Genomic DNA, 26,447 nt, shown 5'->3' with positions numbered 1-26,447 from the left:
TCATTTTATATTACATAAAAGCAGTAACATTTGGTGTGGGCAAAGTCCCCATCTCATGTACGAGTGGTTACCGACTTTTACCTGGGCCTGGCGGAACTGAGGTGCTCTAAGCGTAATAAGTGAAAAAAGTGAAGTGATTGTCATCGTGATACACTGCAGCACAGCACACGGTGACACAACAAAATGTGTCCTCTGCTTTTAACCATCACCCTTGGTGAGCAGTGGGCAGCCATGACAGGCGCCCGGGGAGCACTTTGACATGATTGATTATGTTCTGCATTGCACCAATGCAGAATTGTCCATGTCTGCATCGCCATTCATCGATTATATATCAGATATATGTGTCAGATAAATATGGGTGACATTGATATTGTGGTCATTGAGGAACACTCTGTGAACAACATGAAATTTGTCCTGTGATTTAGACCTCTTACGCAATGAAGCCTCATTTGTCCATTTATGAAAAATATTTTATTTAAATGTATATGACGTCACACTGCAGTTTGAGTTTGTTGGACTGTACATTATCAAGAGAAAGCGGGCAAACTACACAATATGACACAAACCTTTAGAAAAACAGAAAAGTTGAACGAGTCTTTATTTACAGAATCACGCTGTTGCGACTCGGGAGGAAAAGAGGGATGCAAAATACGTGTAGAAAGTAAGAGGAAGTAAGATGAAGTATTCCAGTTGTTTTTAGCAATAAAGGCGCGTTCAGAAGCGCTTTAATCTCAGAAAGATTTCACTGCTGAGCTGAAGCGCCACGACGAGAATGGAAAGTTACACGAGACACAGGGCGCGCGCACGCACGCACGCACGCACGCACGGACGCGCGCGCATTATGACGAGCGCGGAACCAGACGAACCGTTAGGGGGGGAGCACGAAACAGCCACGCCACGCACACGGAACCCACGCGGACTCGGGTAAGCCTGGAAATCTGGACACTGGTGATTTCTCCCAGGAGCGCGTGGCCGCCGCGGATGCCACACCCCACGATCGGAGCACACGCACACGCACACGCACACGCACTGCGGTCTGAGTTTCAGAGAGAAAGGGGAAGTCCGGGCTTTGCACCTAAATAATATCTGGTTCTGGGTTTCGCCTAGAAACGCGCTTCCGTGAAGTAGTTCAGTCGACATGAGGTGTGTGTGTGTGTGTGTGTGTGTGTGTGTGTGTGTGTGTGTGTGGCATGGCAGCTCACCATGTTGCACATGTTTGAGTGAGAAGTGAGCAGATACGTTTGAAGTCTCTGGCTAAAGATGTGAAGCACCAGTAATACAGCCTGGTTTCATTTCATCTGAAGGGATGACGAGTTAAATTGCTTTTTTTTTTTTGTTTGTAGATTTTAACATTCACTCCACCAGCATGGAGCAGACGGCAGACATCGTGGAGCCCACGCCAGAGACTCAGGAGGCGAGAGAGGAGAAGAACCTGGAGGCAGAACCCGCTGTGACGCTGGAGGATGCCCAGGAGAAGCCACCGCAGCCAGAAAGGGCTGAGGAGCAACTGGAGAGCCGAGCGGGAGACCCGGAGCTCCACCAGCAACAGGGCGAAGCGGCAGGACTGCACGAAGTTCTCCACGAGGAAGCGACGGTCGAGGCTGTAGACCCAGAGGAAGACGTACCGGAGCAGAAGGCCGAGGCTGAGGGAGAGGTGGTGGAGACCGAGGCAGAAAATGTGGAAGTTCTCCACGAGGAAGTGATGGTCGAGGCTGTAGACCCAGCGGAAGACGTTCCGGAGCAGAAGGCCGAGGCTGAGGGAGAGGCGGTGAAGACCGAGGCAGAAGATGTGGAAGGCGGCGCAGCGGATGACGACCGGCTGCCACTCTTCTTTGGCTTCTTTATCAATCCCTTCGAACAGGAAAAAGTCAAGTCTTTTGCAAGCAATTTCCTCAAAACCTTGAGCACCCAGGAGGCCTTCAGAGAGCACAGCGGAGAATGTAGGTTTCGTGAGTTGTTTCTTTCTTTAAATGAACTCATATTCACACAAAATGTCTGGGTTATCTTCATAAATCATGGTGCTTTTTATACCAGCATGAACAGCAGGCCTGTGGGACACGACGAGTCCCTGCAGTCGGGTACGGCGTTGTGAAACGGCGAAGGATTGTGTCAGCCAGTGACTTGTTTGTGCACGTTCCCGTGCTTCACCCTGTTTTTCAGCAGACGCTCTCCAAGTGGTTAAAATGAGGGTGGTTTTGTCCCACTGTGTAAGATGGCCCTCTAACTGAAGGTGAATAAATGGCGAACCGCATAAGTAAATTGGAGCATGCACGGGAATTGACCGTCGAGCTGGGACCTCACCTGATTCACCTGTTTATGTTCCATAGGCCCGTACAACCATGTTCTGAAGCCAGTCGCATTCTAACCCGCATGTATCAAACTCCCATGTCCCGCAAGATCACTTTATATAGGTCTATCATTATGACGCGCTGATAACACACAAACTTCAGATCCCATAATGCAGTGCGCACTTTGCTGAGTTCACACGGCTCTTCTGTGACTTTGAAGCACGAAAAAAGAATTTCAAGCTGCTAGTGTAATGTCGATGAGAAACTGCTCAGCCCTGCTGTAAAGACTGCATGGGGCCAGGCAACTGAAGCGCTGCATTATGGGATTTGTAGTTTGTGTGGGATTTGTAGTTCAGCGCTTCATAGCGATCTATTATTAAGTATGTGGCCCGCGGGCCGTGAGTTTGACACCCCTGTTCTAACACGCCCGCTCCATGGGAAGGTTACTCGTCATGGATTGGCCCATTGCAAAGGCAACAGAAAATGTCCTGTATTTTGTAATATTTTCTGTATGATTTCTGTATTTTCTAACGACGTGATTTTTGTCATATTGCACAGCCCTAATGTGTTCCAGAATCTGGTCGATGTTTTAAGCACCGAGCCGACAGTTATTGCTGTAAATCTCTGTCCTGTCACCATATACAAGTACACCCAGAGACGAGACTGCAAAATAAACGCAGCACAAATGGAACAACTCTCAACACAAAAAGGACCATGTGCACCAACCAATAATGTCATGCAGGTCAAGACAAAACCAGGCGGACAAGTAGCTGCAATATGACTATATATCAAATATGCATCGATTGTATCTTGTAGTTAAAATGTGGTTCTGATTGCTTATACTTTATGATGTGAGCACTTTTGATCACGCGTAGGACCGTTCCGTCGTTACTTAAACATAACAGGATGATTCTGGCGTTAATTTTTGTGGGTTTTTAGTCTCCAGTGAGAAGGAGCTGAATCTGGAGCAGTACTTCCACCACGAAGGCCCCCTTCACTGCACCACCAAGTTCTGTGATGGTGGCAAAGCGGACGGCTCAGGGAAATACGCCTTGCAGGAGGTGGGTTCAGGGGGTCAACGCTCAGCCGGTCGTAGAAGTCGGGCCCTCACTGGGTTTCACTCTTTTTCTACGTTACAGGTGGTGAAGGAGAGGTACAATTCCGAGACCAAGCTCTCTCTCACGGCGCTCATGGTGACCCCTCGTACCCTCGGTACGCGGGTGGCGCTCACGCCCGAACAGCTGGAATTGTGGCCGGAAGGTGGCGACACGGACGGCCCGGCCGCCTCGGTCCCTGGCGTGGGCACCCTGCCGGTCGGCAGCCGGGCCCACGTCACCCTGGGCTGCGCGATGGGAGTGGAAGCTGTGCAGACTGGCCTGGACCTTCTGGAGGCGGAGCTGCTGCTGAAGGGGGACCAGACGTCTGATGTGCGTGTGGAGTTGGAACAGGGGGCTCTGGTTTACCTGGGCGAGGGCCGCTGGTTCCTAACCCTGAAAGAGCCCATGGTGGTGTCGGCCATCTTCAGTGGTCAGTCTGCCGAGAATGAAGATGTGAAGAAAGATGAGAAGAAGAAAAGGAAGTGTGCCATCATGTAGAAAGAAGCATGAATATGAGACGGCTTTTTTTCTTGTGTACGGTCCCAGGGTAGATGCGGCGTATTTTTACACTTTCGTATTCAGCGCAGACCCCTTGCTATTCAAAAAAAAAAAAATTTGTGTCCTGCGGTGACCACAGTAGCTGCCATGCTGCCACTGACCGTTAACCACATGTGGCCATATGATTAAACCATCTAGACTCTTCCACACCTCCTCTGTTCCTCTGGGGTCATTTCCTTCTGTGGTGTTCCTGTGAGCGCACTGCTCGACTTTTGCACTTGTTTCAAATAAAGAGATGTTTGGGATAACAGTGCTGTTTCTGCGTTTTGTGTAGAAACTTATTCCCGTAGTCTGCAGTAATGACACCGTGGTTCTACTGACCACAGAAAGCCACATACATTGTTCAGCTGTACATACAATCATGTAGTTTCTGTGTTTTAATCTGAACTTGAAGTAGGAACAACGCATTTCCAAAGTTAAATATACCAAGTCTTTATTTTAAATAAGTCTTTTAAAAGTGAATCTTCAAACCCTACACTATAATACTTTGTAGAGAATATATATATATATATATAGGTGTTTCAACATTACAATGATATAAATATATATTTCATTCTAATGTTGAAACGTGTGTTTGTGTGTGTGTGTGTTTCAACATTACAATGACCATAAAAGCAGCATTGGCATGGCTGGAAGAATGTATGCTCGGCAAAAAATATATATACATTCTTCCAGCCATGCCAATGCTGCTTCTTTGGTCATTGTAATGTTGGAAACACCTAGCTAGGTTTACTACAATATTGTGCAGGATTTCTGCTCATCATTTTCCCTTCCCAGTCCCAGCACACGAGAAGCATCCTCACAGCATTATGCTGCCACCACGCTATTTTATTGTAGGTGTGGTGTTTGGGACGTAGGTCTAGTAGTCTGGCCATAAAGTATACACCCATATCTTAGTGAAAGGGACTAATAGTCATTGTGAAATTGACTCAGAAATGTGTCCTCTGCTTTGAACTATCACCCTTGATCAGTGGGCACCCATGACAGGTGCCAGGGTGGGGAAGGTACCTCATTTACACCCGCAACCATCTGATTGTGAGTCTGCTTCCTTACCCGCTAGGCCACCACACCATACTTGCTTTTATGTGTGGTTTCTTTCTTGCTACCCTCCTGATTTATAGAGAGCCCCTGAAATTGTGGACCCTTCACTCCAAAGAGCCTTCCAGAAACCCCAAAATTAGTTTGATTTGAAGTAACCTCTGCAGGTGGTGCTTTGGTCTCATGTTAAGTTTTGAATGATGGTCTATATCCTAGTAAGGGTGGTAGTAGCCTAGTGGGTAACACACTCGCCAGAAGACCCAGGTTCAAATCCCACTTACTACCATCGTGTCCCTGAGCAAGACACTTAACCCTGAGTGTCTCTGTAACTACTGATAGTAAGTCGTTCTGGATAAGGGCGTCTGATAAATTCTGTAAATGTAAAACAATAGTAAGGGTCTAGATTTTGCAATGAACCTTCCACTTTCGTATTTTGTGCATTGTGCATTGGAAGTGAGTAGTGCTCACGTGGAATGGCTTTGAGGTACTGTGGATCGACGCGTTTCCTTATCTTGTGTGGTTTCACAACTTGTGACCATGCTATTTACCCAGTCTGTTGGTTCTGATTGTCTGGCGATCACACATATTTGTTCCATTCCATGAATCACAGATGGGATGTCTCTGGATGTGATGATTTACCCCTGCTTCATTAACTACATACCCTTTCCCTCCCTCATGTTGCTGGGTTCGTAGCACCAGTTGTAGAATCAGCATCCGAAATTAATTTGATAAATATCTGGTCATTGTGCTCACAGGTGAGTTTTTGCCTCTGGTGACATCTGGTGGCCACAAGAAGGACGCAGGTTTCAGCTTTCTGCTGATTCCAAGAAATCTAAAGACAGTGCAGTGTTCGATCCATCTTTTTTTTTCCGGCCTTCCATTTACTTTTTTGATCATGCTTGAGTTTATTTTATGTTGATTTTTACAGCCGCTGAGAACAAGTTATAATTGTTCTGTATTGTACACAAACCTGGACATAGGTTTAATTATTTGTATATTCTTTATACTAACTTAACATATGTAGTCTCACAAAATAAAAATTATAAGTGCATTGCACTAACTATTATTTACAGACCCCACGGACCTTACTCTGAGTTTCTTAGTGTAGAGTGTGTAAAAAGACAAATAGTGCAAATAGTGTCATGGCTGCCCACTGCTCACCAAGGGTGATGGTTAAATACAGAGGACACATTTCATTGTGTCACTGTGTGACATTGTGCAACAACCCATAATATAGTGCAGGTCAAGACAAACCAGGCAGACAAGTACCTAGTATTCTACATTCTTTATATTAAAAGACGAAGACAAACAAAAATGAACATTTAACACCGTGGTCTCAGGAGCTCTGTAAGCCATCATCTAATTGTTGCCGACCTTTAACATCCACTGTGATGAATTAGAAGAATCGCTGAGTACAGCATTCCTGTCTATACTAGATAAACAGAATATAATAGGACCTACTCATGAAGGTGGTCATGCTTGATCTTGACCTTCGTCTTAAATATAGAACATATATTATTCTGCAATTTGAGATCTCTCTTTATAAAGACAAATTGATAATTACATCAAAATACATCTTATTAATATCCTCCCAGACTGATCAGCTCACCCTCAGACAACTAAATGCTTTGTATTTACCTGCGTACTACGTTGGATAAAGTGAATTGATTGTCATTGTGATACACAGCAGCACAGCACACGGTGCTGTGATAATGTTGCGTCCATAAAAAAAATTGTCAGAGAGAAAAGGTTATTATGCAAATCAAACGAAATCAGTCGTATTCTGCATGGCATGGAAGGAGAGCCTTTTTTCGATTTCCTAGGGTTTCTGGGATCTCCACTCTTTTTGGACTATGTCCTCTTTATAACAGAGAGGTTGACCATCCACCTGTGTGAACCTTGCGGATGATTATAGGACGAAGCTGACGGTCAAGGATGATGTTCGAGGACATGGCGGGAAGGGAAGGATGGGATAAACACAAGTGGGCTGACGTCCTTGCTCCCTTCCTTAGCGTAGAAGTGCAGTGGATCTATTCTGACCTCCCGGCAGTGGAGCAGTACCACAGCTGATAGTACGACCCTCATACGGGGTTTCCCATAAGCAGTTCAGATCACAGTGGACAGGTGGCCCACACAACGCTCCAGGAGCTCCTGGGAAAACCACCATGCCTCAGAGAGAGGGCCACCCTTCTCCTTGTAGCGGACCTCGGACGTGCCACCATGGGTTAGGCAGTGGACTCCGGACTATGTCCCCAGGGTATCCAGATCCAGCCCAGATCTGTATACGGGATCTGGATGGAACAGAACATAATGAGGGCACAAGACCAGAAAACACACTATTGCTGGCTCAGGACCATGGGGAAGGATGTCACAATTTGCCTCAAGACTGACCGCCAGAATGTCCCATTGCTCCGCCATCGGTGGCAGCGGTAGAGATAAAAGGAGACCCCGTAGAAGGGCATGAGTCGACGATCCGGCAATAGTGATCTCCCACACTAAACATGCCAACAACCCGGGCTTAAACTAACTTTTTGTTGCCCTTTATTTCCAAGCTTTTTGGCTCTTCCCTTCTCTCCTCACCCACAGAGCACCGCACAGCATGTCCTCATTCGGCCTCCAGTTCTTCTAGAACATCTCTAGATACCAACATGAACGTTAATGCCACTTTCCCTTATTAATTATTATTATTTGTGTGAACCACACAAATTGACCGAACCACTACTTCCTACTTATTTGACCGAACCACACAAAACTCTGATCAGTGCCAATCCTCGCCAGGCCAGACGTTGGTGTACATTGGTGGTTTTGGATTTTGTTGTCGAACACATAGTATGTACCTAAAATTCACACAATAGTAGTGTATTCAACATAAACAACAATCTGGGCATAACAATTGTGTTGGACAAATTAACAGTGACATTTCTTTGTAAACAGTGTTTTGAATTTGCTTTTGAACCCTTTATTGTCAGAAAAGTAATTGTAATTATATGATTTATTTCCAATTTACTAATCGTTAAATCTATTTTTTCATATATTAGATATTTCTGTGACAAATGTGCTGATTTAAGAAATGCAGGTGAGCACACATTTGGTAAATAATAAACCGACCTGGAGCTGAGAACTAATTCTGCAATATGCATTCGAATTTATTTCCACATATGTCATCTAATGAGCACTTCAGCCTGGCTCGAGTCAGTCGCAATATTCAGAGACTTTGATCCAGACTATCTTCACACTTGCTCAATGGCTGCATGTCTGGAGGTCGGCCAAAGCAGAAGATTCTCTGCCAACATTTCAAAACCCCGTCTGACCTTGGCAGCAGGTCGCAGGTCATTTATCGTACGATTGTCCGCAAGTAGTGCATTTTATATACTGTACATGTATATCCTCCTCAGTTCACAGCTTGACACTATCTGTAGAATCTCAACATGTGCTCACACTACTCACACTGTGTAACAATCCTGATCTAAAAAATTCCATATTACCAAAAAAAACAAAAAAAACAAAACAGGAGCATCACCTTCAAAGAAGTGCCTGAGGGCTCAATAACTACCTTATTATTCTTATTTTCATTCTTTTATATATATGTGTGTGTGTGTGTGTTTGTGTGTTCAGATGGTTTATTTCTCTTTTAATGTATACTGAATAGCTTCAGCAAGATGCCACCCTCTGTACTTTGCCATCGTTGTGTTGCCACTCTCTCTCTCTCTCTCTCTCTCTCTCCCTCTCTCCCTCTCTCTCTCTCTCTCTCTCTCTCTCTCTCTCTCTCTCTCTCTCTCTCTCCCTCTCTCCCTCTCATTCTTCTTCATTCTACATCACATCTTCAATTTACCTCTCTGCTTTCTGCATGCACTCTAGTTCGGGCAGCTTCGAGTGGGCGGCACCTAAATGAAATAATCCCATTGGCTACGTGGGTGACGTGTGTCGCGGCGTCCAACCAACTCTCGATCCGCAGGCAAAACCAGCCAATCAGCGCACGACGAGCGGCCCAGCCCGTCCGTGGATTCAGGGCTCGGCGTGAAAAGCGGCGCAGTCCGCGTCGGAGCTCGTGGGAGCCGGAGCGGGTCACGTCTACACGCCGGACGCTGTGCTGCGTGGGAAGGTCCTTCTGCGGGGTGGGTGCGTGCGTGCGTGCGTGCGTGCGTGCGTGCGTGCGTGCGTGCGTGCGTGCGTGCGTGCGAGCGAGCGTGTTTTATTGAGGGTGCTGATGGGCTGACTCTCTGTTGGGAAAGTTCTGCTTGAAGTGTGTGGCGTGATCATTTTTGTATTATATGATTTCGTGGTGCTTGCACTGGAGTGACGTGTGTGTGTGTGTGTGTGTGTGTGTGTGTGTGTGTGAGTGAGTGAGTGTGTGAAACTGGTTTACTGTGTAATTCAGGTTCGAGGTAACCAGCCAGTTATTTCCTGTTCTGTAGTTTTAGACACTGTTTAAGACTCCAGATGTGCCCTCAGTGTCCAGCCTTCACGTCACCTTCATGAGTTGACGGGTTATCTGCGTCATCTTGCGGGTTGTGTGTTTTGGGGTGAGGTGCAGACTGACCTCCCTTTATACAGTCGGTCGTCTTCATCACTCCATTACAGTGATTTAGGATCCTTCTCATCAGTCTGAGTGTCTCTTCGGCTCTTGTTGGGTTCGAGACTGGGTAGGACATGAACAAGGACAGCTGTGTGTGTGTGTGTGTGTGTGTGTGTGTGTGCTGTGGCGTGAAGATGGCGTGATATTTAGGGTTTTCTTCCTCAGGCTTCTCTGCCACTCTGGTCATGTCTGCGAAGGCGATATCCGAGCAGACAGGTAAAGAGTTCCTCTACAAGCACATCTGCACCACCGCCGCTGTGCAGAACCGCTTCCGTTACGCCAGCATCGGCGCCGACACGGACTGGGCCAGACTGGTGCAGGAACATCCATGGCTGCAGACGGAGGTAATTTGGCATCAAAGGTCTAACGCATCATGGGATAGAAGGCCAGGGTGAAGCCAGTCACTGTAAAACATTACAGAATGACCTCCCCTCCTTTTCACTCCCGGTGCGTGGGCACCTTCTCCATGGCAGGGACACGTGATGGAATGAAGGCTCGCTGGGGAGGGGCGATGGGGATACCGTGATCAGACTGATTGGGAAATCACATTAAATCTTGATCTCACCCATCTCCCCTGGGCTTTTTTCCAACGTCTAATGGCTCTCCCTTCATCTTCCCCCTGCCTTGCTCTGACTTTACATTCAATAAATGACTCCGAATGAATTACTGGTGTGGTGGCTGTTGGATGAAGGACAATTTTGCAGGATTTGTACATGATCGGTTTTGCTAAACGGCATACGGTAAAATAACTGGTATTTGCTGTTTGGCTTTAAAAAGATCACATCAGAACTGTAACTTCCGCAGTGTTGCTGTACAGGGAGTGTTTTCTCAAGGTTCAACAGCTCATACATATTTGCTTATAATAATTCCAATTTGGCTGAATGATAAATAGTGCATTTAGTGCAAATACAAAAATAATAACGAACGATACAATTACAAACTATGAAAGTAATTAAAAAAAAAGTTTTACAGAGATGAATCTAAGCTATTTTGTAGTAATTGCTGTCATGCAATCATGCAAATTAATTGAGACCCTGGCCTGCCTATAAGACTGATGGAATAAAGAATGTCTACTTCCTTAATGCTGTAGGTCTCTTCAACAGAGGTGATTCTGAGTTGTGAAATAACCTTCTACGCCTGTTTCTTTCCCCCCGCTCTCTCCACAGCGACTGGTGGTGAAGCCAGACCAGCTGATCAAGCGGCGTGGTAAACTGGGACTGGTAGGGGTAAACCTGGACTTGGCTGGGGTCCGGGAGTGGCTTAAGCCCCGCCTCATGAAGGAAACCACAGTAAGTTCAAGTGTACACACAAACACGTCTAGTTTATTTAATATTAATGCTTTGAGACTGCTAGACCACGAGAGTGGCTCCGAGGAGATTAGGGAACGCTTCATTAACATCCGTATGTATGTCATTTTACCAAACCAACGTTATTCTGCAAGGGATGAGAAACCTTCTGAGAAATGGGAAAAGTTCCTCATGAGGAAGGAAGGTCCTCAGCAACACTGATCCCAAGAAACAGTCATTTTTAAAAACTGGATTAAGAATTTTTGTGTGTGGTTTGAAATGACACACCTACCTTACTGCCAATTAACACCGGCACACTGTCTGGTCGTGTCCCCCTGAGGTAGATCTGGACGCCTGATTTCTCGCTCTTTTTAAATGTCACCACCACCGCCTTTGGTTCCTTTCACTTCTCTTGCATCTGATTTCTTCCCTCTAGCCATACTGTTTTGGTCTGCTTGGTAAATTAGAGTGTGTGTGTGTGTGTGTGTGTGTGTGTGTGTGTGTGTATGCTTTTTTTGTTCTCTTCACCGTATATGTATACTGTCCACCCTTCTATTAACCGTCCTAGCAGGACAGGTGAATTACTTTCTAAATCCTTTTTATTTCCCTGCTCGACCACAGGTGGGAAAAGCCAGAGGTGTTCTGAAAAATTTTCTTGTTGAGCCATTCGTCCCACATAAACAGGTAACGGCGCCTCGGTGTTACCGCCCACCAGCGTAGTGCCCCGACCGTCACTGACCGCCCGCCTTTTCTCAGGAAGACGAGTTTTACGCTTGTATATATGCTGCGCGCGAAGGCGACTACCTTCTCTTCCACCACGAGGGGGGAGTGGATGTGGGTGATGTCGACTCGAAGGCCAAAAAGCTCCTGGTTGGCGTCGGCGAGAAGCTGAGCCTGGATGCCATCAAGAAGCAGTTACTCAGCCGGGCGCCGCCTGGCAAGAAAGAGTGAGTATTTTGTTCTTTCCAAATTTACAGTGATGTTTACTACAAAAAAAAAAAAAAAAGTACCTGCTGTTCTATTCAGAAAGCCGGTCAGGAGCATGGGAGAGATGGAGGACAGGAGCCGCACTAACCCATAATGCACTATGGCTTGGGGGAGGGGGCAGCTTTCCATTAGGAAAATTGACCAAGAGCCCCCACCCCCTGGCACTGGTCATTTACTGATGCTCCTGGCAGCTGCGCCACCGCCGCCATTAATTCCCGCCCCCTCCCACTGCCCCGCCCCTCGCCACTGCTGCTGACTCACTTTGTCACAACCTGAAATTTTAACCATTTCAAGTCTAGACAAAGCAAAGCACATTGCAAGGAGCTGGATTTCAAATGTGCCGATCAGCCACTGATCTGTTAAGCATTGAGCAGGTAGGTGTTTTCTGACACCTGTCAATCAGAACCAGCATTCCTAGAATCAGCAGCTTTTTAGATGTTGTGACCCAGGCGTGAGTGTCACTCAAATACATCCAACACATCAGCTTCATTTTAATTGGACTTATAATATCTAATTTTTTTCTGCTTTTGTTCAGTAGTCCTGTTTATTTAACACACATACGCATATCTTGATGGAATTGTACCCACTTAGTCCCCATGACACACTCTCTCTGTCATGGACAGAAACTGACAGTCTGGAACAGAAGACCCTGACATCTGCCCTCCTCTTCACTCGTCCTCTGACAGCTTATTTTTTGTGCTCCTGTTTTCCTGCCTCAACATTTCACTCCGTCCACCGCCCTTCCTCTCCTCCCGTCTCCCCCGGACTCGGTCTTGTTAGTGTGATTCATGAGCAGCCAGGCATGCGTGCCTGGTTTCATAAAGGAAATGAAATATTTTTAAGTGCCTGACAGGCTGCTGAGATGCTTGGCGGTGTGCAGCACCCAGAGGGGGGGTTCTTTAGAGACTCTGTTGATGGCCATTTCTGTGTGTGTGTGTGTGTGTGTGTGTGTGCGCTGCAGGGTCTTGGCCAGTTTCTTGCTGGGTCTCTTTAACCTGTATGAGGATCTATTCTTCACCTATCTGGAAATCAACCCACTAGGTATGTAGCTGCAAACAAGGCTGGAGACCCTGCTAGAATTGTGAGATCTTTCACAATAATACCTAGAAATTATGAACTATAACAAGATGTATAAAAATTGAGAACTGCACTGTCCCATGTCCGCATATTAAATATGACAACACTACAAATAAAGCCATGTTCTTTTTATCTGTCAAGTGCTGCCTTGCACATGCGTGTGTATTCTAGCTTTCCACTTAATGGGGTGGTTGTAGTGTTTCTGTAGCTTTCACTGTTGATTGATGTGTCATTTAAAGTGAAGTGATTGTCATTGTGAAACACTGCAGCATAGCACACATTGACACATTCTGCATTAAACCATCACCCTTAGTGAGCAGTGGGCAGCAGTGGACTGCCTGAATAATTTTATGTCACTAAATATTGGGGTAATAAGAGCAAACGAGATTTGAAAAGCACTGCACCAAGCTGAATGAAATGACACTCATGCTGGATATTTATTGAGGGCAAAAATCCCATTTTCTTGCTGCTTACATTTCAAATACAAGCTTGGGACTTAATAAAGAAACAGGTCCGTAGTATGATTTTGCTCAATAAGTAATATTGTTTCATTCTGCAGGCTGTGCCGCACTTCAAAGGCTGCGGAAGAGGAAATTTTATTTCAATCTGTTCCTGTGGGATGTTGTGTGCCGTTTGATGCTCTTAATTAAAATAATTAGGAATATGGCCTTCCGTTGGCTTTTGCTTTTTTTTTAATATCTAAAGCTGACTTTTCCCTTCTCAGTTGTCACTAAAGATGGGGTGTTTGTGCTGGACCTGGCTGCTAAGATCGATGCGACTGCTGACTACCTCTGTAAAGCCAAGTGGGGAGATGTGGAGTTCCCTCCTCCCTTCGGGCGGGAAGCTTACCCTGAGGTGAGGTGCATGTATGTGCCAGACACCTGGGGAAATGTTAGCAAAATTTCCTTCATAGGAAATATCCCATTGACTGGTTATTCTGTGACAAGGTCACAAGTCAGCACAGCGGTGCGGGTTGGTCTGAAGAGGAGCAGGCGCTATTAGAAGCAGAGAGAGCGTTGCTTTCATTATGACGACAGTAAAATTAATAACCGGTTAAATGGATTTAAAAAGAATAAAGGATAACGAGAATTTCCCTAAGAGATTAGAAATCTGTTCTTACATGGATCAATCCCTCATACCAGATGTCCCAGCGTATGTGTGTGACTGTCCTGACTGCCTGTGCCTTCCCTGGGGATGATCACACAGTTGTTCCCTGACCCTGCCAGTGGCCTTTGACTCTGATATTCTTTTCCAGGATTCATTAGGCATTCATATTAGATTAGGTCTTGGTCTGAGAGTTGCAGTAATTGGCTCTGTCTCTCTTACCGACACACACACACACACACACACACAGACGTTTAATTGGAGTGCCATCTGTGTGTGTACGCCCTCCTGCAGACACACCAGTAGGAACCATTTGATTTGCAGTTTGAGCCAGATGTCTGAATCTGTACATTGTTTAGCTGGATTTTCAGGACAGGAATACTGTTTCTCATCATTTAAAAATATCTTAATATTCTTAATGTCTTAACATTCCTGTAGGAGGCATACATAGCTGACCTGGATGCTAAGAGTGGTGCCAGTCTGAAGCTTACGCTTCTCAATCCTAAAGGCCGAATTTGGACAATGGTGGCAGGAGGCGGAGCCTCTGTAGTGTACAGGTATGAATCACCATTCACTCTGTTTTCTATATAGAGCCTGTGTTCCAAACTGAACCCCCCCCCCCCCCCCCCCCCCCCCCCCACACACACACACACACACACACATTTCTCAGTAAGCAGTCTAGGTGTGTGTGTGTGAGAGAGAGGGAGATAAATCCCATCTCCAGATGCTTCTGCTCAATGGACTGAAAATTTAAATAACTTAAATGAGCTCCCTAGTGTGTAGGGTTGGACTGACTTTCTCGCTCTCTCTCTGTCGCTTGCACTTGCTCACTCTTGCTCACTCTGTCTACTTGTCTCGCTCGCTCGCTTGCTCTCTACCTGTCTCACTCTCTCTATCTCTCGCTCGCTCTCTGCCTGTCTCGCTCGGTCCCTCTCTGCAGTGATACTATCTGTGACCTGGGTGGGGTTGACGAACTGGCGAATTATGGAGAGTACTCTGGCGCTCCAAGTGAACAGCAGACGTATGACTACGCCAAAACCATCCTTTCCCTTATGACCAGAGAGAAACACAGAGATGGTATGTGTGTATGTGTGTGTGTGTGTGTGGTTGTATGTATGAACACCCATTCAAAACAGGTCCTACCTGTAAAATAATTACTTATCAGCACTGTATTTTTTATAGACATTACCATTCAAATGTTCAGGGTCATTTAGAAATGTCAGCAATCGAACTTCATAAGTGGTTCCTCAAACATTGCATGCAACCCTCAGATCTCACATTTATAGTCATCTGCACCCATGACTAACCGGCAAGAGAAACTCTGCTGGGATGTCCCTGCAGTGAATACCATAGCAGCTGTTTACTTAATGAACAGATGAAGCCACGATTCACTGGGACTAGTATTAGCATTTTGTGAAAATGGACCGTAACCAGGTTGTAATTTAAGATTTAAAACAGGAGCAAAAAGAGGCTGTGCAAATATCAGGCTTTGTCATGACTGTGAATGAATGACACAAAATGACATTTCAGTTCTTGAATGTGGCAGGATTGTTGAGCATCACTGGAAAAGCACTGAAAAATGCAATAAATATATTTATATATATATTTTTTTCTTTTATCCTTCAAATGTCTGAAGTGCTATGGGACTGGCATTATTGATTTTTCCAAAAATTTCAATTTTCTCCTTGTGAGTTAATTTACATGAATCTCCCTCCTCCCTCCCAAGTCCTGCCTTTTTGTGCAATATGTGAAGATGAAATTAGGAATCTGCTGTGCACTGTGATATTTATGTATTACTAAATATTCCGTGTGCAGTGCCTATTATCATGATAAATGCTACCTGTCCATAATGGTGCTGACTACATACATTTTTGAGGTGTGTGTGTGTGTGTGTGTGTGTGTGTGTACGTACGTGTGTACACTCATGCACTTATGCAAATATATATATTTACTGTTTGCCTTGTAGGAAAGGTTCTGATCATTGGAGGGAGCATTGCCAACTTTACCAATGTTGCCGCCACTTTCAAGGTAGCATCAATGGGATGAGACTGAAATATCTTATGAAATCAGTTGCCATCAGTTACAGCCCCTTCTGTTCTCTCAGGGAATTGTCAGAGCCATTAAAGACTACCAAAGTCCTTTGAAGGAGCACGACATCTCCATTTTTGTCCGGCGTGGTGGGCCAAACTACCAGGAAGGTCTCAGGGTGATGGGGGAAGTTGGTACGTCACAGTCCTATATAAGCACCCCTCCGAGTGTGTATATATTTTGCCTCCAGTCTTTGTGCCTCATGCTGTATGGATGTGTTTCTCTCCACAGGTAAAACCACAGGCATTCCAATCCATGTCTTTGGAACAGAGACCCACATGACTGCCATTGTTGGTATGGCTCTCGGCCGCCGCCCGATACCCACCCAGCCCCCGGTGGCTGCCCACACTGCCAACTTCCTGCTCAACTCCAGTGGTAGTACCTTGGTATGTGCATGTGCATGTGCGCGTGCGCGTGCGCGTGCCGGTGTTCCTGTTGCTTGTAGGTAGTTATTAATATGCCCTCTAATTTTGATGTCCACAAAGGAAGTCAGCTAGTGTTTAACAGGAAACAAAGTGGAGTGTTTTTTAAATGACAATTATCGCACTGACAAAGTTTGTTTGAAATGTCCACTAGTCTGAATGAATACTGTGACATTCAGTTTGAGATTTCAGAATGCAGTGGCGACTGCTTCATATTTCTTCTACCCTACTGTGACCAATCAATACATTTTTCTTTCTATATTGCTTCTTAGGGTGGTAGTAGCCTAGTGGGTAACACACTCACCTATGAACCAGAAGACCCAGGTTCAAATCCCACTTACTACCATTGTGTCCCTGAGCAAGACACTTAACCCTGAGTGTCTCCAGGGGGGGGGGACTGTACCCGTAACTACTGATTGTTAGTCGCTCTTGATAAGGCCGTCTGGTAAAATGCTGTAAATGTACAATTTACATGGGCACAAAGGGGCTCATAGCCCCATGTGAGCAAGGAAAATCTCCTTAAGCTTGAGAGTCCAGATTTAAACTCCAATGAGGGGGTAAATGTAAGAGTTCTGTGCAGGTATCGTCATATGACTTGAAAGACCATGCCAATGTAAAGACGGTCAATCCACACCAGGAGGTTCTTGTGGTGAAATTCACCATCCACGGGGGGTAAAAGGAAAAGGCGTGTTTTAGGTGTGTTACTTGTGTGATAGTGCTGTTTTTTTCTTTTTCTTTTAAAGACTCCCTCTTCCAGTCGCTCTGCATCCTTCTCTGAGAGTAGAAAAGGGCCTGAGGCTTCACCTGCCAAACCCGCCAAACCTGGAGCCCCCACTGGTGAGCCACAGTGTACCCCTGTTTACGCTCTGTAGCAGTGTTTGATAGGAAGGCTGTACATAGCCTGGTCACAGCTGCAGAAACCTTATTTCTATCAAAATAGATTTATTTATTAGGTGTATGACTCAAACTTTTGGGTTATGAGCATTTCTGAGCTGTTATGTCATCCATACATACATGCACATATGGGTACTGGTGCTTTCTTTGATGGGCAAAATGATTTTACTGAAATCTCTTTTTGTCCTGCAGTTAAAGCCATGACCCTTTTCAATAAGAACACCAAATCCATAGTGTGGGGCATGCAGACCCGGGCAGTGCAGGGCATGCTGGATTTTGACTATGTTTGCTCGCGGCAGGAGCCGTCTGTTGCCGCCATGGTTTACCCCTTCACGTAGGTTTTTCTGCTTCCAACCTCAAACAATGCCGTTAAATCCTTCACTATCGTTTAATTTGCGTGTGTGCACTTCCATCAGTGGAGACCATAAACAGAAGTTCTACTGGGGTCACCGGGAGATCCTGCTACCCGTCTATAAAAACATGGCTGATGCCATGAAGAAGCATGCTGAGGTGGATGTGCTCATCAACTTTGCGTCCCTGCGCTCCGCCTTTGACAGCACCATGGAAACCATGCAGTATCCACAGGTAGGAGCTCTGCCAACAAGCCACAAGCAATTTTGCTCTCTGCCACTTCTTCTCTCAGCCGGCACTGCATTATGGGTCTGTTTTTGTGTTGTCATTTTAAAGTTCTTTTTGCACATTGCAAGTCCCACGGTGTATAACAATCTCATCTCTCTGTGTACTTGTATATAGGTAGACAGAGTGAGCAGAGAGAGAGAAAGTCAGTCCAACCCTACACTAGGGAGCTCATTTAAGTTATTTAAATAAAGTTCAGATTGACTTTGAACAAATCCTTGTTTTGACGCAGAATGACAGTTGATAAACCCTCTATAAATTCAGCAGCATTCATTCATTTCCATTTGAGGTTTACCTTGTAAAAAGACTTTTTGTGATTTAGTTGGCATTTTCTTTCCCTTATGGTGGCCACCTCTCATGAGCCCTTCTTTTCTCAATTAAAAGTGGTAAGGTTTGCTTAAATTTTGCAAATGTATTAAAGTTGATCACCCAGAGGCTGTATATATTCTTGCGGGGGATTTTAATCACTCCAATTTAAAGACAGTACTCTCTAAATTTCACAAAAACATTCTGTCACACCAGAGGAAACAAAACCTTGGATCAAATTTACACAAACATTGTTGAAGCCTATGCTGTGAAGTGCTCCCCCCTCATCAACCGTGTGAAGCCATCAGTGAGGACCATCAAATTATGGCCAGCGGGGGCTGACATTACACTCCAGGACAGGTTCCAACACAGACTGGAGTATGTTTGCTTCACAGGCCACCTGTGGCTCTCACACGGACATCGACATCTACACCTCCTCTGTTCTGGAATACATTAACACCACCATAGACACTGTTACTACTCAGAAACAGATCACCAACAATGTCTTCAGATCGGGTGAAGCACAGGCCTACAGCATTTCCAGGGCAAATCTGTAGAGGGGCATCAAAAAGTCCAAGCACTGCTACAAATATCCTCTTTTTGAATGAGATTAGCGACTTTTATGCTCTCTTTGAAAGATACAACAAGCAACCTGCTGTCAGGATCCCCTCCTTTACCGACCACTCACCCGTCACGCTCACCTCCTCAGATGTTTGCACGGCACTGAGCCGGATCAACACGCGCAGGGCTGCTGGTCCAGACAGCATCCCGGGGCGCGTACTTAGAGCATGTGCAGAGCAGCTCGCTGGCGTATTCACAGACATTTTAACATGTCCCTCGCCCAAGCAGCTGTTCCAACATGCCTCAAATCCACCTCCATTGTGCCAGTGCCAAAACACTCTAGCCCAACATGCCTGAATGACTACCGCCCTGTAGCACTCACACCCATAATCATGAAGTGCTTCGAGCGGTTAGTCCTGGCACATCTGAGGGACTTTCTCCAACCAACTCTGGACCCACACCAGTTTGCGTACCGCAGCAATAGGAGCACAGAGGATGCAGTCTCCATAATGCTGCACTCTGTACTCACACACCTGGACAAGCAAAACACATATGCACGGATGCTGTTTGTTGATTTCAGCTCAGCATTTAACACTGTCATCCCCTCTAAGCTAATCACTAAACTTAGAGCCCTGGACATTAATACCTCACTTTGCACCTGGATTATGGACTTTCTGACCTGCAGACCACAGCATGTAAGGTCAGGCCACATCTACTCCACTACTGTCATGCTCAACAGTGGTGTACCACAGGGCTGTGTGCTGAGCCCCTTCCTCTACTCCCTCTTCACCCACGACTGCCGACCTGCGTATGGATCGAACTCCGTTATCAAGTTTGCAGACGACACCACGGTGATAGGTCTCATCGACAACAACGATGAGACTGCCTACAGGGAGGAGGTCCAGCATCTGGCCACTTGGTGCACAGACAATAATCTGCTCCTTAACACAACCAAGACCAAGGAGCTCATTGTGGACTTCAGGAGGGAGAGAAGAGGCTCACGTGATCCCATCCACATCAATGGGATGGCTGTGGAGCCTGTTTCATCCTTCAAGTTCCTGGGGACCCACATCTCAGAGGACCTGTCCTAACACCTCCAGCCTGGTCAAGAAGGCTCACCAGCGCCTCTTCTTGTGTAATGACAATAAAGTTGAATCTAATCTAATTTAAAAATAGTGGACTCCATTTCAACAGTCTGCCTGTGGTAAATTCAGTTGAGTGGACATGATTTTGAAAGGCACAAACAAAACGAAGCTTCCGTAGTTGACTGTGCATGTCAGAGCACCAACCAAGCCATGAAGTGCAAAGAATTGTCTGTAGACCTCTGGGACTGGATTGTATCAAACCACAGATCTGGGGAAGTAGCTGCATCATTGGTCCCAATGACAGGGTTTCTGTAGATCCTTAAAAAATCTTTAAATGTTTTACATTGGATTTTCCAAAAATCCAGTTTAAAGGTCTCAAAATTACCACAGACCCAATAAATCAATTGAAAAAAGCCTTCAATCTGTCAGTAATTCATGGTCACTGCACGCTGCTCACTTATGGAAGCATGGAAAAAAGTTCAGGCTCAAAGTCAAAGTTATCAATTACAATAGCACAACTGCATGTGAAAATGCTTCAGTGTTGCTTTAGTTGGACACTTTGATTTCACAGAACTTACTTCCATTGTGTCCAGTCTCCAGGGTGACTGTCCCTGTCACTACTGATTGCGAGTCGCTCTGGATAAGGAATGGTGTCTTGTTTCACTATGTTCTAGATGGCAGAAAAGACTAACTCCTATTTGATGCCACTGTATTTGTAGATCCACACTATCGCCATCATAGCTGAGGGGATTCCAGAAGCTCTGACTCGCAAAATCATCAAGAAGGCTGATGAACAGGGAGTCAACCTCATTGGCCCAGCAACAGTAAGATGTTACACACCTTACACCTGATTCATTCAGCTGTTTTAGTGCTGTCTGTGTGTCCACTGAAGGTGCTGATCTTCATGTCAACGTCCTGTGTGTGTGTGTGTGTGTGTGTGGTTGTGTTGCTCAGGTTGGTGGCATTAAACCAGGCTGCTTTAAGATTGGCAACACTGGTGGGATGCTGGATAACATACTTGCCTCTAAACTCTACCGCCCTGGCAGTGTGGCATATGTGTCCCGATCAGGAGGAATGTCCAATGAGCTCAACAACATCATCTCCCGCACCACTGATGGAGTGTTTGAGGGAGTTGCCATCGGAGGAGACAGGTGCTGCCTTGAATGACTTTCTTGTGTGTGTGTGTGTGTGTGTGTGTGTGTTTGACTCTTCCTGTTGTTGCAGGTACCCTGGATCTGTGTTCACTGATCATGTGTTGAGGTATCAGGACACTCCTGGAGTGAAAATGATTGTAGTTCTAGGAGAGGTGCGTCCTCCTACCATTCACTCCTGTCTTATCGTCTTACTTAGTTTGATCCCAAGTGACTTATTTTTTAATTTTTATTTATTTATTTAATTGGCCTATTCTATTTCAGATTGGGGGCACAGAGGAGTATAAAATTTGTGAGGCTATAAGGTCTGGACGCATCACTAAGCCTGTTGTGTGCTGGTGCATTGGTACCTGTGCCACCATGTTCACATCTGAGGTAATAGATGGAGGAGATTGGTGTGTTTCAGGAGGACTCATGAAAGGTCTTGTTGATTTTTGCCTTGACTATATTTGCAGGTTCAGTTTGGCCATGCAGGAGCCTGTGCCAACCAGGCCTCAGAAACTGCAGTAGCCAAGAACATGTCCCTGCAAGATGCTGGTGCTTTTGTCCCCAAGAGCTTTGATGAACTGGGAGAGGTCATTAAGTAAGTGGACACAGGGCCTAGGTCACATGTACTTTTACATTTACCAGATGTTCCAAACCCAGATAAATGGGGAGAGAAGGCTTTTTTCCAGCTGACAGGGTATGTATGGTTACCCAACACAGACGGAAACTTATCTTACACAGCAGTTTCTTTAGCGCCATGCCGCTTTGGCCATTTTTCCTCCATGGACCAGTCTTCTTTTTGAGACCTTGAAATTGCATCCAGCTAGGTTTTTAAAAGTTGTCCAGGTGAGCTGCTTTAACATTTGTCAGTGCATCCTATTCAGTCACAGTATCGCTATCCCCCCCCAAACCCCCAAACCCCCAAAACCCTCCTCAGTGTTGTGTCCGTATTTCAGCCCCTCAGCAGCCATGTAACATACAAGTAACATTTAAAAGTAACATAAACACAAATGATGCTAATTTCTACTATTTTTGTTGTGATTTTTGAAAAATGGCCAAATCACCGCGATCGAGCTGAATTTTATCGCAATCTTTGATCAAGATCGTATAATTGTGAAGCCCACAACTGCAGATGAACTAGTTTCTAAAAACCTTTCCTCTGTCTTGTAGGTCAGTCTATGATGACCTTGTTGCTAAGAAGGTCATTGTTCCTGCTCAGGAGGTTCCGCCTCCCACTGTGCCAATGGACTACTCCTGGGCACGGGTAAGAACTGATGTTTGGGGAATACTTGAGTTGGTGATTCGAAGCAATCCAGCATGAACCAGTTACATGTGCCTCTGTAAAGGAGCTGGGTTTGATCCGTAAGCCAGCCTCCTTCATGACCAGCATATGTGATGAGCGAGGACAGGAGCTGCTGTATGCTGGCATGCCCATCACTGAGGTCTTCAAATCTGAGATAGGCCTGGGAGGAACCCTGGGACTCCTCTGGTTCCAGAGAAGGTTGGTCTCCAAGGATTGATACTAGGGGCGCTGAAATGAATCTCATACTCTATTCATTGTGATGCAGACGTGGAATATTCTGAATCGATTATATCATAATACTAACATTTGGTCAGTTTTCTGGTGGCCAGTTTTCTGAGTAGGAGTTTGCCCTCATCTACACGGACGTTTGAAATGAACTCCTTCTGAACGCCATGCACGTTTTTGCTGAATTTAGTTTGATTGGCATTTCGACAGAAATTGATGACCGACCGAACGCTGGTGCTGAACGCCCGTGTGGACGTTGTTTTTAATGGGATGCATAGCGATGCACTGATATTCCAGTCATTGATAATCGTAATCAAACCATAAGATCAGTGACGCACCTCTAATTCATAAATAAAATGCGAAGTGAAAGAGCAGGGATCAGTGTGCTTCTTTTCTTTCCCCTGCCCTCCTGTACAGGCTGCCTCGATATGCATGTCAGTTCATAGAAATGTGTCTGATGGTAACTGCGGACCATGGCCCTGCCGTGTCTGGAGCCCACAACGCCATTGTCTGCGCCCGTGCAGGGAAAGACCTGATCTCCAGCCTCACCTCTGGCCTCCTGACCATTGTAAGAGTTCTCAGCTGGACCGCCTGGAGTGGGGAGGTCATTATGCGGTTGCTCTGGGTGAAGATAGATTCTGCTTTTCTGTGCTTGTTAGGGCGATCGGTTTGGAGGGGCTCTGGACGCAGCGGCTAAACAGTTCAGTAAGGCGTTTGACAGTGGCATGCTCCCGATGGAGTTTGTCAACAAGTTGAAGAAGGAAGGCAAACTCATCATGGGAATAGGGCATAGGGTCAAATCCGTAAGTATCATTTTCCAGCTTTTTTAAAAGTTTAAGCAGCTTGAATTGGTACAAGGGTAAACCAGAAAAAAAATCTGAATTATTAAATGCATTTCCGGGAACAAATGTGTTAACAAACTGTTCTGCAGTTATGGTATGTTCATATCATAATTTTCCTATCAGCTAGAGGACCATGTTCTTTCAATAAAGGAGATAACATGGGATACATTTCTGTATTTTGCTGTATTCTACTAGTATACTTTTAGCTGAGTCGTCGCAGCAGCTTTTTTTTTCATTCATTTTTATTTAAATTTTGCTATTTGGGCTCATTAGAATTAGTATCACTTTTAGAGAACAATGACTACCTTTAAATAACTGTTGTGGAAAACTCTTTATTTCCAAATTGAACACAGCAGTTTATTTTTTTCCTGACTTCTTCTGCATGTATTAATAACACATACACACCTCCTTTTTTCCCCTGAGTAAAAACAACAAAGAAATATTTCATTTTTAACAATTTTGGAAGTTAAAACTACTGTATGGACCATTTGAAATGCTGCAGACAGTTTCAGGATGACATTGTATGCCTGTAACACTATATAAAGCATTCATAGCGAAAAAAAAAACTAAACCAAGCAATTGGCATGCTGACTGCAGGAATGTCTACCAGAGCTGTTGCCTGTAAAATGAATGTTAATTTTTCTACCATAAGCTACCTCCAAAGGCGTTTCAGAGAATTTGAACTGCGTGAGGCAAATGGTGGTCACACCAGATACTTACTGGACCATGTACAGCAATGCTGAATCTTTCCCTCGTCTTCTTCGGTCAGCAGTAGTGCAATTTCCCCTAGCACCCTGTCAACTAACAGTACAAGTGGCGGCTGTCGTAACCCGGCCTCAACCCATCTGGGATGGAGAATTGTCTGGCTGGCCGCATAAACGATCTGGTTTTACACCGGGTGCCCTAACCCTCCCCGTTTAACCCGGGCTTGGGACCGGCACCACGGGTGCATCATTAGTTCTTCCTCTCCAAGATGCAGAGAACTAGTAAGCAGTGTTTTCTTGCTTGCATATGCATATTTCCTTAAATCCTGAAGATGTGCCCCATTCGCTCTATAGCTCTGCAAGAACCGGGCTCGATGTCTCAATGTTAACGCTCAAAAAAAACGCAGCTTGTTCTTTCTGTAAACTCAAGTGATCTAAGGATGCATGTTCACGTGTTTTCACAGATCAATAATCCTGACATGAGGGTTCAGATTCTGAAAGAGTTTGTAAAGCAGCATTTCCCTGCAACGCAGCTTCTGGACTACGCTCTGGACGTGGAAAAGATCACCACCTCTAAGGTACAGATTTGATACTTTATTGATCCTGGAGGGAAAATTGGGATTTCATACACCCATTCTTACCTGCAAGAATAGATTCTTCACCAGTGCTGCTCTCTTCACCGTTACAGAAACCCAATCTGATCCTGAATGTTGATGGATTTATTGGTGTGGCCTTTGTTGACCTGCTCAGAAACTGTGGGGGCTTCACACGGTGAGTGCTGGTGTCTTCCACTTTAGTAAGTGGTGCAGTGGTGGCCTAGCGGTTAAGGATGCTTATAAATGTACATTTATAGCATTTACCAGACAATCTTATCCAGAACTACTTACAATTAGCAGTGACTGGGACAGCCCCCCTGGAGACACTCATGGTTAAGTGTCTTGCTCAGGGACAGTAAGTGGGTTTTGAACTGGGGTTTTCTGGTTCATAGGCGAGTGTGTTACCCGCTAGTCTACTACTTCCTTCTGTAATTGTGTGTTTTCTCTTTTTCTCTTTCAGTGATGAGGCTGATGAATTTGTGGAGATCGGTGCTCTTAATGGGATTTTTGTTCTAGGACGCAGTATGGGCTTTATAGGTGAGTGTATTTTGAGTTTGGGCTGATTTGCACCTTTTGTGCCTGTTTTATTCAGTACTGCTGTTGCCCTCAGGTCACTACCTGGATCAGAAGCGTCTGAAGCAGGGTCTGTATAGACACCCGTGGGACGACATCTCTTATGTGTTGCCTGAACACATGTCCATGTAGCCCTATTCTCTTCTGCATCTGGTAGCTAGTGTAGATTTGAGATTTACTACACTTTCAGATTAACTGTGATGGTGGCAGAGGGAGAAGGAGGGCAAGAAAATCATGAGGTTTGCCTTAACACGCATTCGATTTAAAATCAATATTGCGCTTTTCCATCCATCCATCCATCCATCCATCCATCCATCCATCCATCCAGCTATCTATCTATCTATATCTATATCTATGTCTATATATATCTATATCTATATATATATATGTGTGTGTGTGTGTGTATGTATATATATATATATGTATATGTATATGTATATGTGTGTGTGTGTGATGCATATACAAACACACAGACGTGTACATGTTGCAGGTGCAGTGTTAATCATGTGTCCCTCATAGCCTGCCATGTTGTGATCATAGCAGGTAGACCCCAGGCTGGCACCAGTGGCTTTATTGAGTGGTGAGCTGAGGTGCATTAGATGCTGCAACTCTAATGACACGTCGCATTATTGTATTCACTTTTAGATCTAGAAAAAAGTTTGATTTATAAATTATATTTTAGTAGGCCTTGTTATTGCTGTATAAATTAGCAGAGAGTTTTAGCAAGTTAGTAAACTACAAGATTGCAGCCAGAACTGTTTATCTTTTATTGCTTATGGTGTCTGAGAGCTTGACTAGTGCTGTAGTGTCCATCATTAGTACGCATTTTATGTTTTAACTATGTAATGTTGTGGGTGGGTGGCTGATTGTGTCCTATTAATGTATTTAATTGTTTGTATTGCATTATTGCTTAATTGTATTGGTGTGAGATTTGTCATTGCTATAAAAGTATACTTGTGATCATATTCGATTAAAGGAAGAAGTAAAAAGATGCCTTGCCTGATTTCTAATTGGCTACTGACTTGAAATAATAAAAAATAATTTAGCATTTGAGAGGAAGATGCA

At 45.1% G+C, this 26,447-nt stretch overlaps 2 protein-coding genes across 5 annotated transcripts; both read left to right on the top strand.

Annotated features, from left to right (window-relative positions):
• The first annotated feature begins 811 nt into the window (after window positions 1–811).
• cnp (2'',3''-cyclic nucleotide 3'' phosphodiesterase) lies at window positions 812–4,193 on the top strand. Of its 2 annotated transcripts, none has more exons than XM_028987375.1 (4): window positions 812–924; window positions 1,344–1,940; window positions 3,228–3,349; window positions 3,428–4,193. In XM_028987375.1, the coding sequence occupies exons 2-4, from the start codon at window positions 1,367–1,369 to the stop codon at window positions 3,881–3,883; spliced, it is 1,152 nt and encodes a 383-aa protein (XP_028843208.1). In that variant the 5' UTR covers window positions 812–924; window positions 1,344–1,366; the 3' UTR covers window positions 3,884–4,193. The 2 variants fall into 2 exon arrangements, with proteins under 2 accessions (XP_028843208.1, XP_028843209.1); XM_028987376.1 differs by lacking the exon at window positions 812–924 and adding an exon at window positions 985–1,143.
• Window positions 4,194–8,976: 4,783 nt separating this feature from the next.
• Window positions 8,977–26,371, top strand: LOC114794655 (ATP-citrate synthase-like). 3 transcript variants are annotated; one of them, XM_028987355.1, is made up of 28 exons: window positions 8,977–9,096; window positions 9,723–9,901; window positions 10,724–10,846; window positions 11,465–11,527; window positions 11,600–11,790; window positions 12,792–12,871; window positions 13,632–13,762; window positions 14,450–14,568; window positions 14,952–15,088; window positions 15,978–16,039; window positions 16,116–16,233; window positions 16,331–16,485; window positions 17,265–17,358; window positions 17,608–17,749; window positions 17,832–18,000; window positions 20,723–20,827; window positions 20,958–21,154; window positions 21,228–21,309; window positions 21,419–21,529; window positions 21,610–21,737; window positions 22,310–22,403; window positions 22,486–22,640; window positions 23,085–23,235; window positions 23,327–23,470; window positions 24,678–24,791; window positions 24,902–24,984; window positions 25,270–25,346; window positions 25,420–26,371. In XM_028987355.1, exons 2-28 carry the CDS (start codon window positions 9,743–9,745, stop codon window positions 25,512–25,514), a joined length of 3,279 nt encoding a protein of 1,092 aa, XP_028843188.1. In that variant the 5' UTR covers window positions 8,977–9,096; window positions 9,723–9,742; the 3' UTR covers window positions 25,515–26,371. The 3 variants fall into 3 exon arrangements, with proteins under 3 accessions (XP_028843188.1, XP_028843190.1, XP_028843189.1); XM_028987357.1 differs by having other exon boundaries at window positions 8,994–9,100; XM_028987356.1 differs by lacking the exon at window positions 8,977–9,096 and adding an exon at window positions 9,343–9,624.
• The last annotated feature ends 76 nt before the right edge of the window (window positions 26,372–26,447 follow it).

The sequence above is a fragment of the Denticeps clupeoides genome, chromosome 7 (genome assembly GCF_900700375.1).
Source record: "Denticeps clupeoides chromosome 7, fDenClu1.1, whole genome shotgun sequence".
Lineage (NCBI taxonomy): Eukaryota > Metazoa > Chordata > Actinopteri > Clupeiformes > Denticipitidae > Denticeps > Denticeps clupeoides.
Note: the sequence above shows the minus strand (reverse complement) of the source record. Positions and strands in the feature narration are given on the sequence as shown.

Coding starts and splice junctions, on each gene's coding strand:
- cnp (XM_028987375.1), top strand. CDS start 1,367: ATGGAGCAGACGGCAGACATCGTGGAGCCCACGCCAGAGACTCAGGAG. Junction 1,941..3,227: donor CAGAGAGCACAGCGGAGAAT/GTAGGTTTCGTG, acceptor GTGGGTTTTTAG/TCTCCAGTGAGAAGGAGCTG. Junction 3,350..3,427: donor GGAAATACGCCTTGCAGGAG/GTGGGTTCAGGG, acceptor TCTACGTTACAG/GTGGTGAAGGAGAGGTACAA.
- LOC114794655 (XM_028987355.1), top strand. CDS start 9,743: ATGTCTGCGAAGGCGATATCCGAGCAGACAGGTAAAGAGTTCCTCTAC. Junction 14,569..14,951: donor GGAGCCTCTGTAGTGTACAG/GTATGAATCACC, acceptor CCCTCTCTGCAG/TGATACTATCTGTGACCTGG. Junction 21,155..21,227: donor GTTGCCATCGGAGGAGACAG/GTGCTGCCTTGA, acceptor CTGTTGTTGCAG/GTACCCTGGATCTGTGTTCA.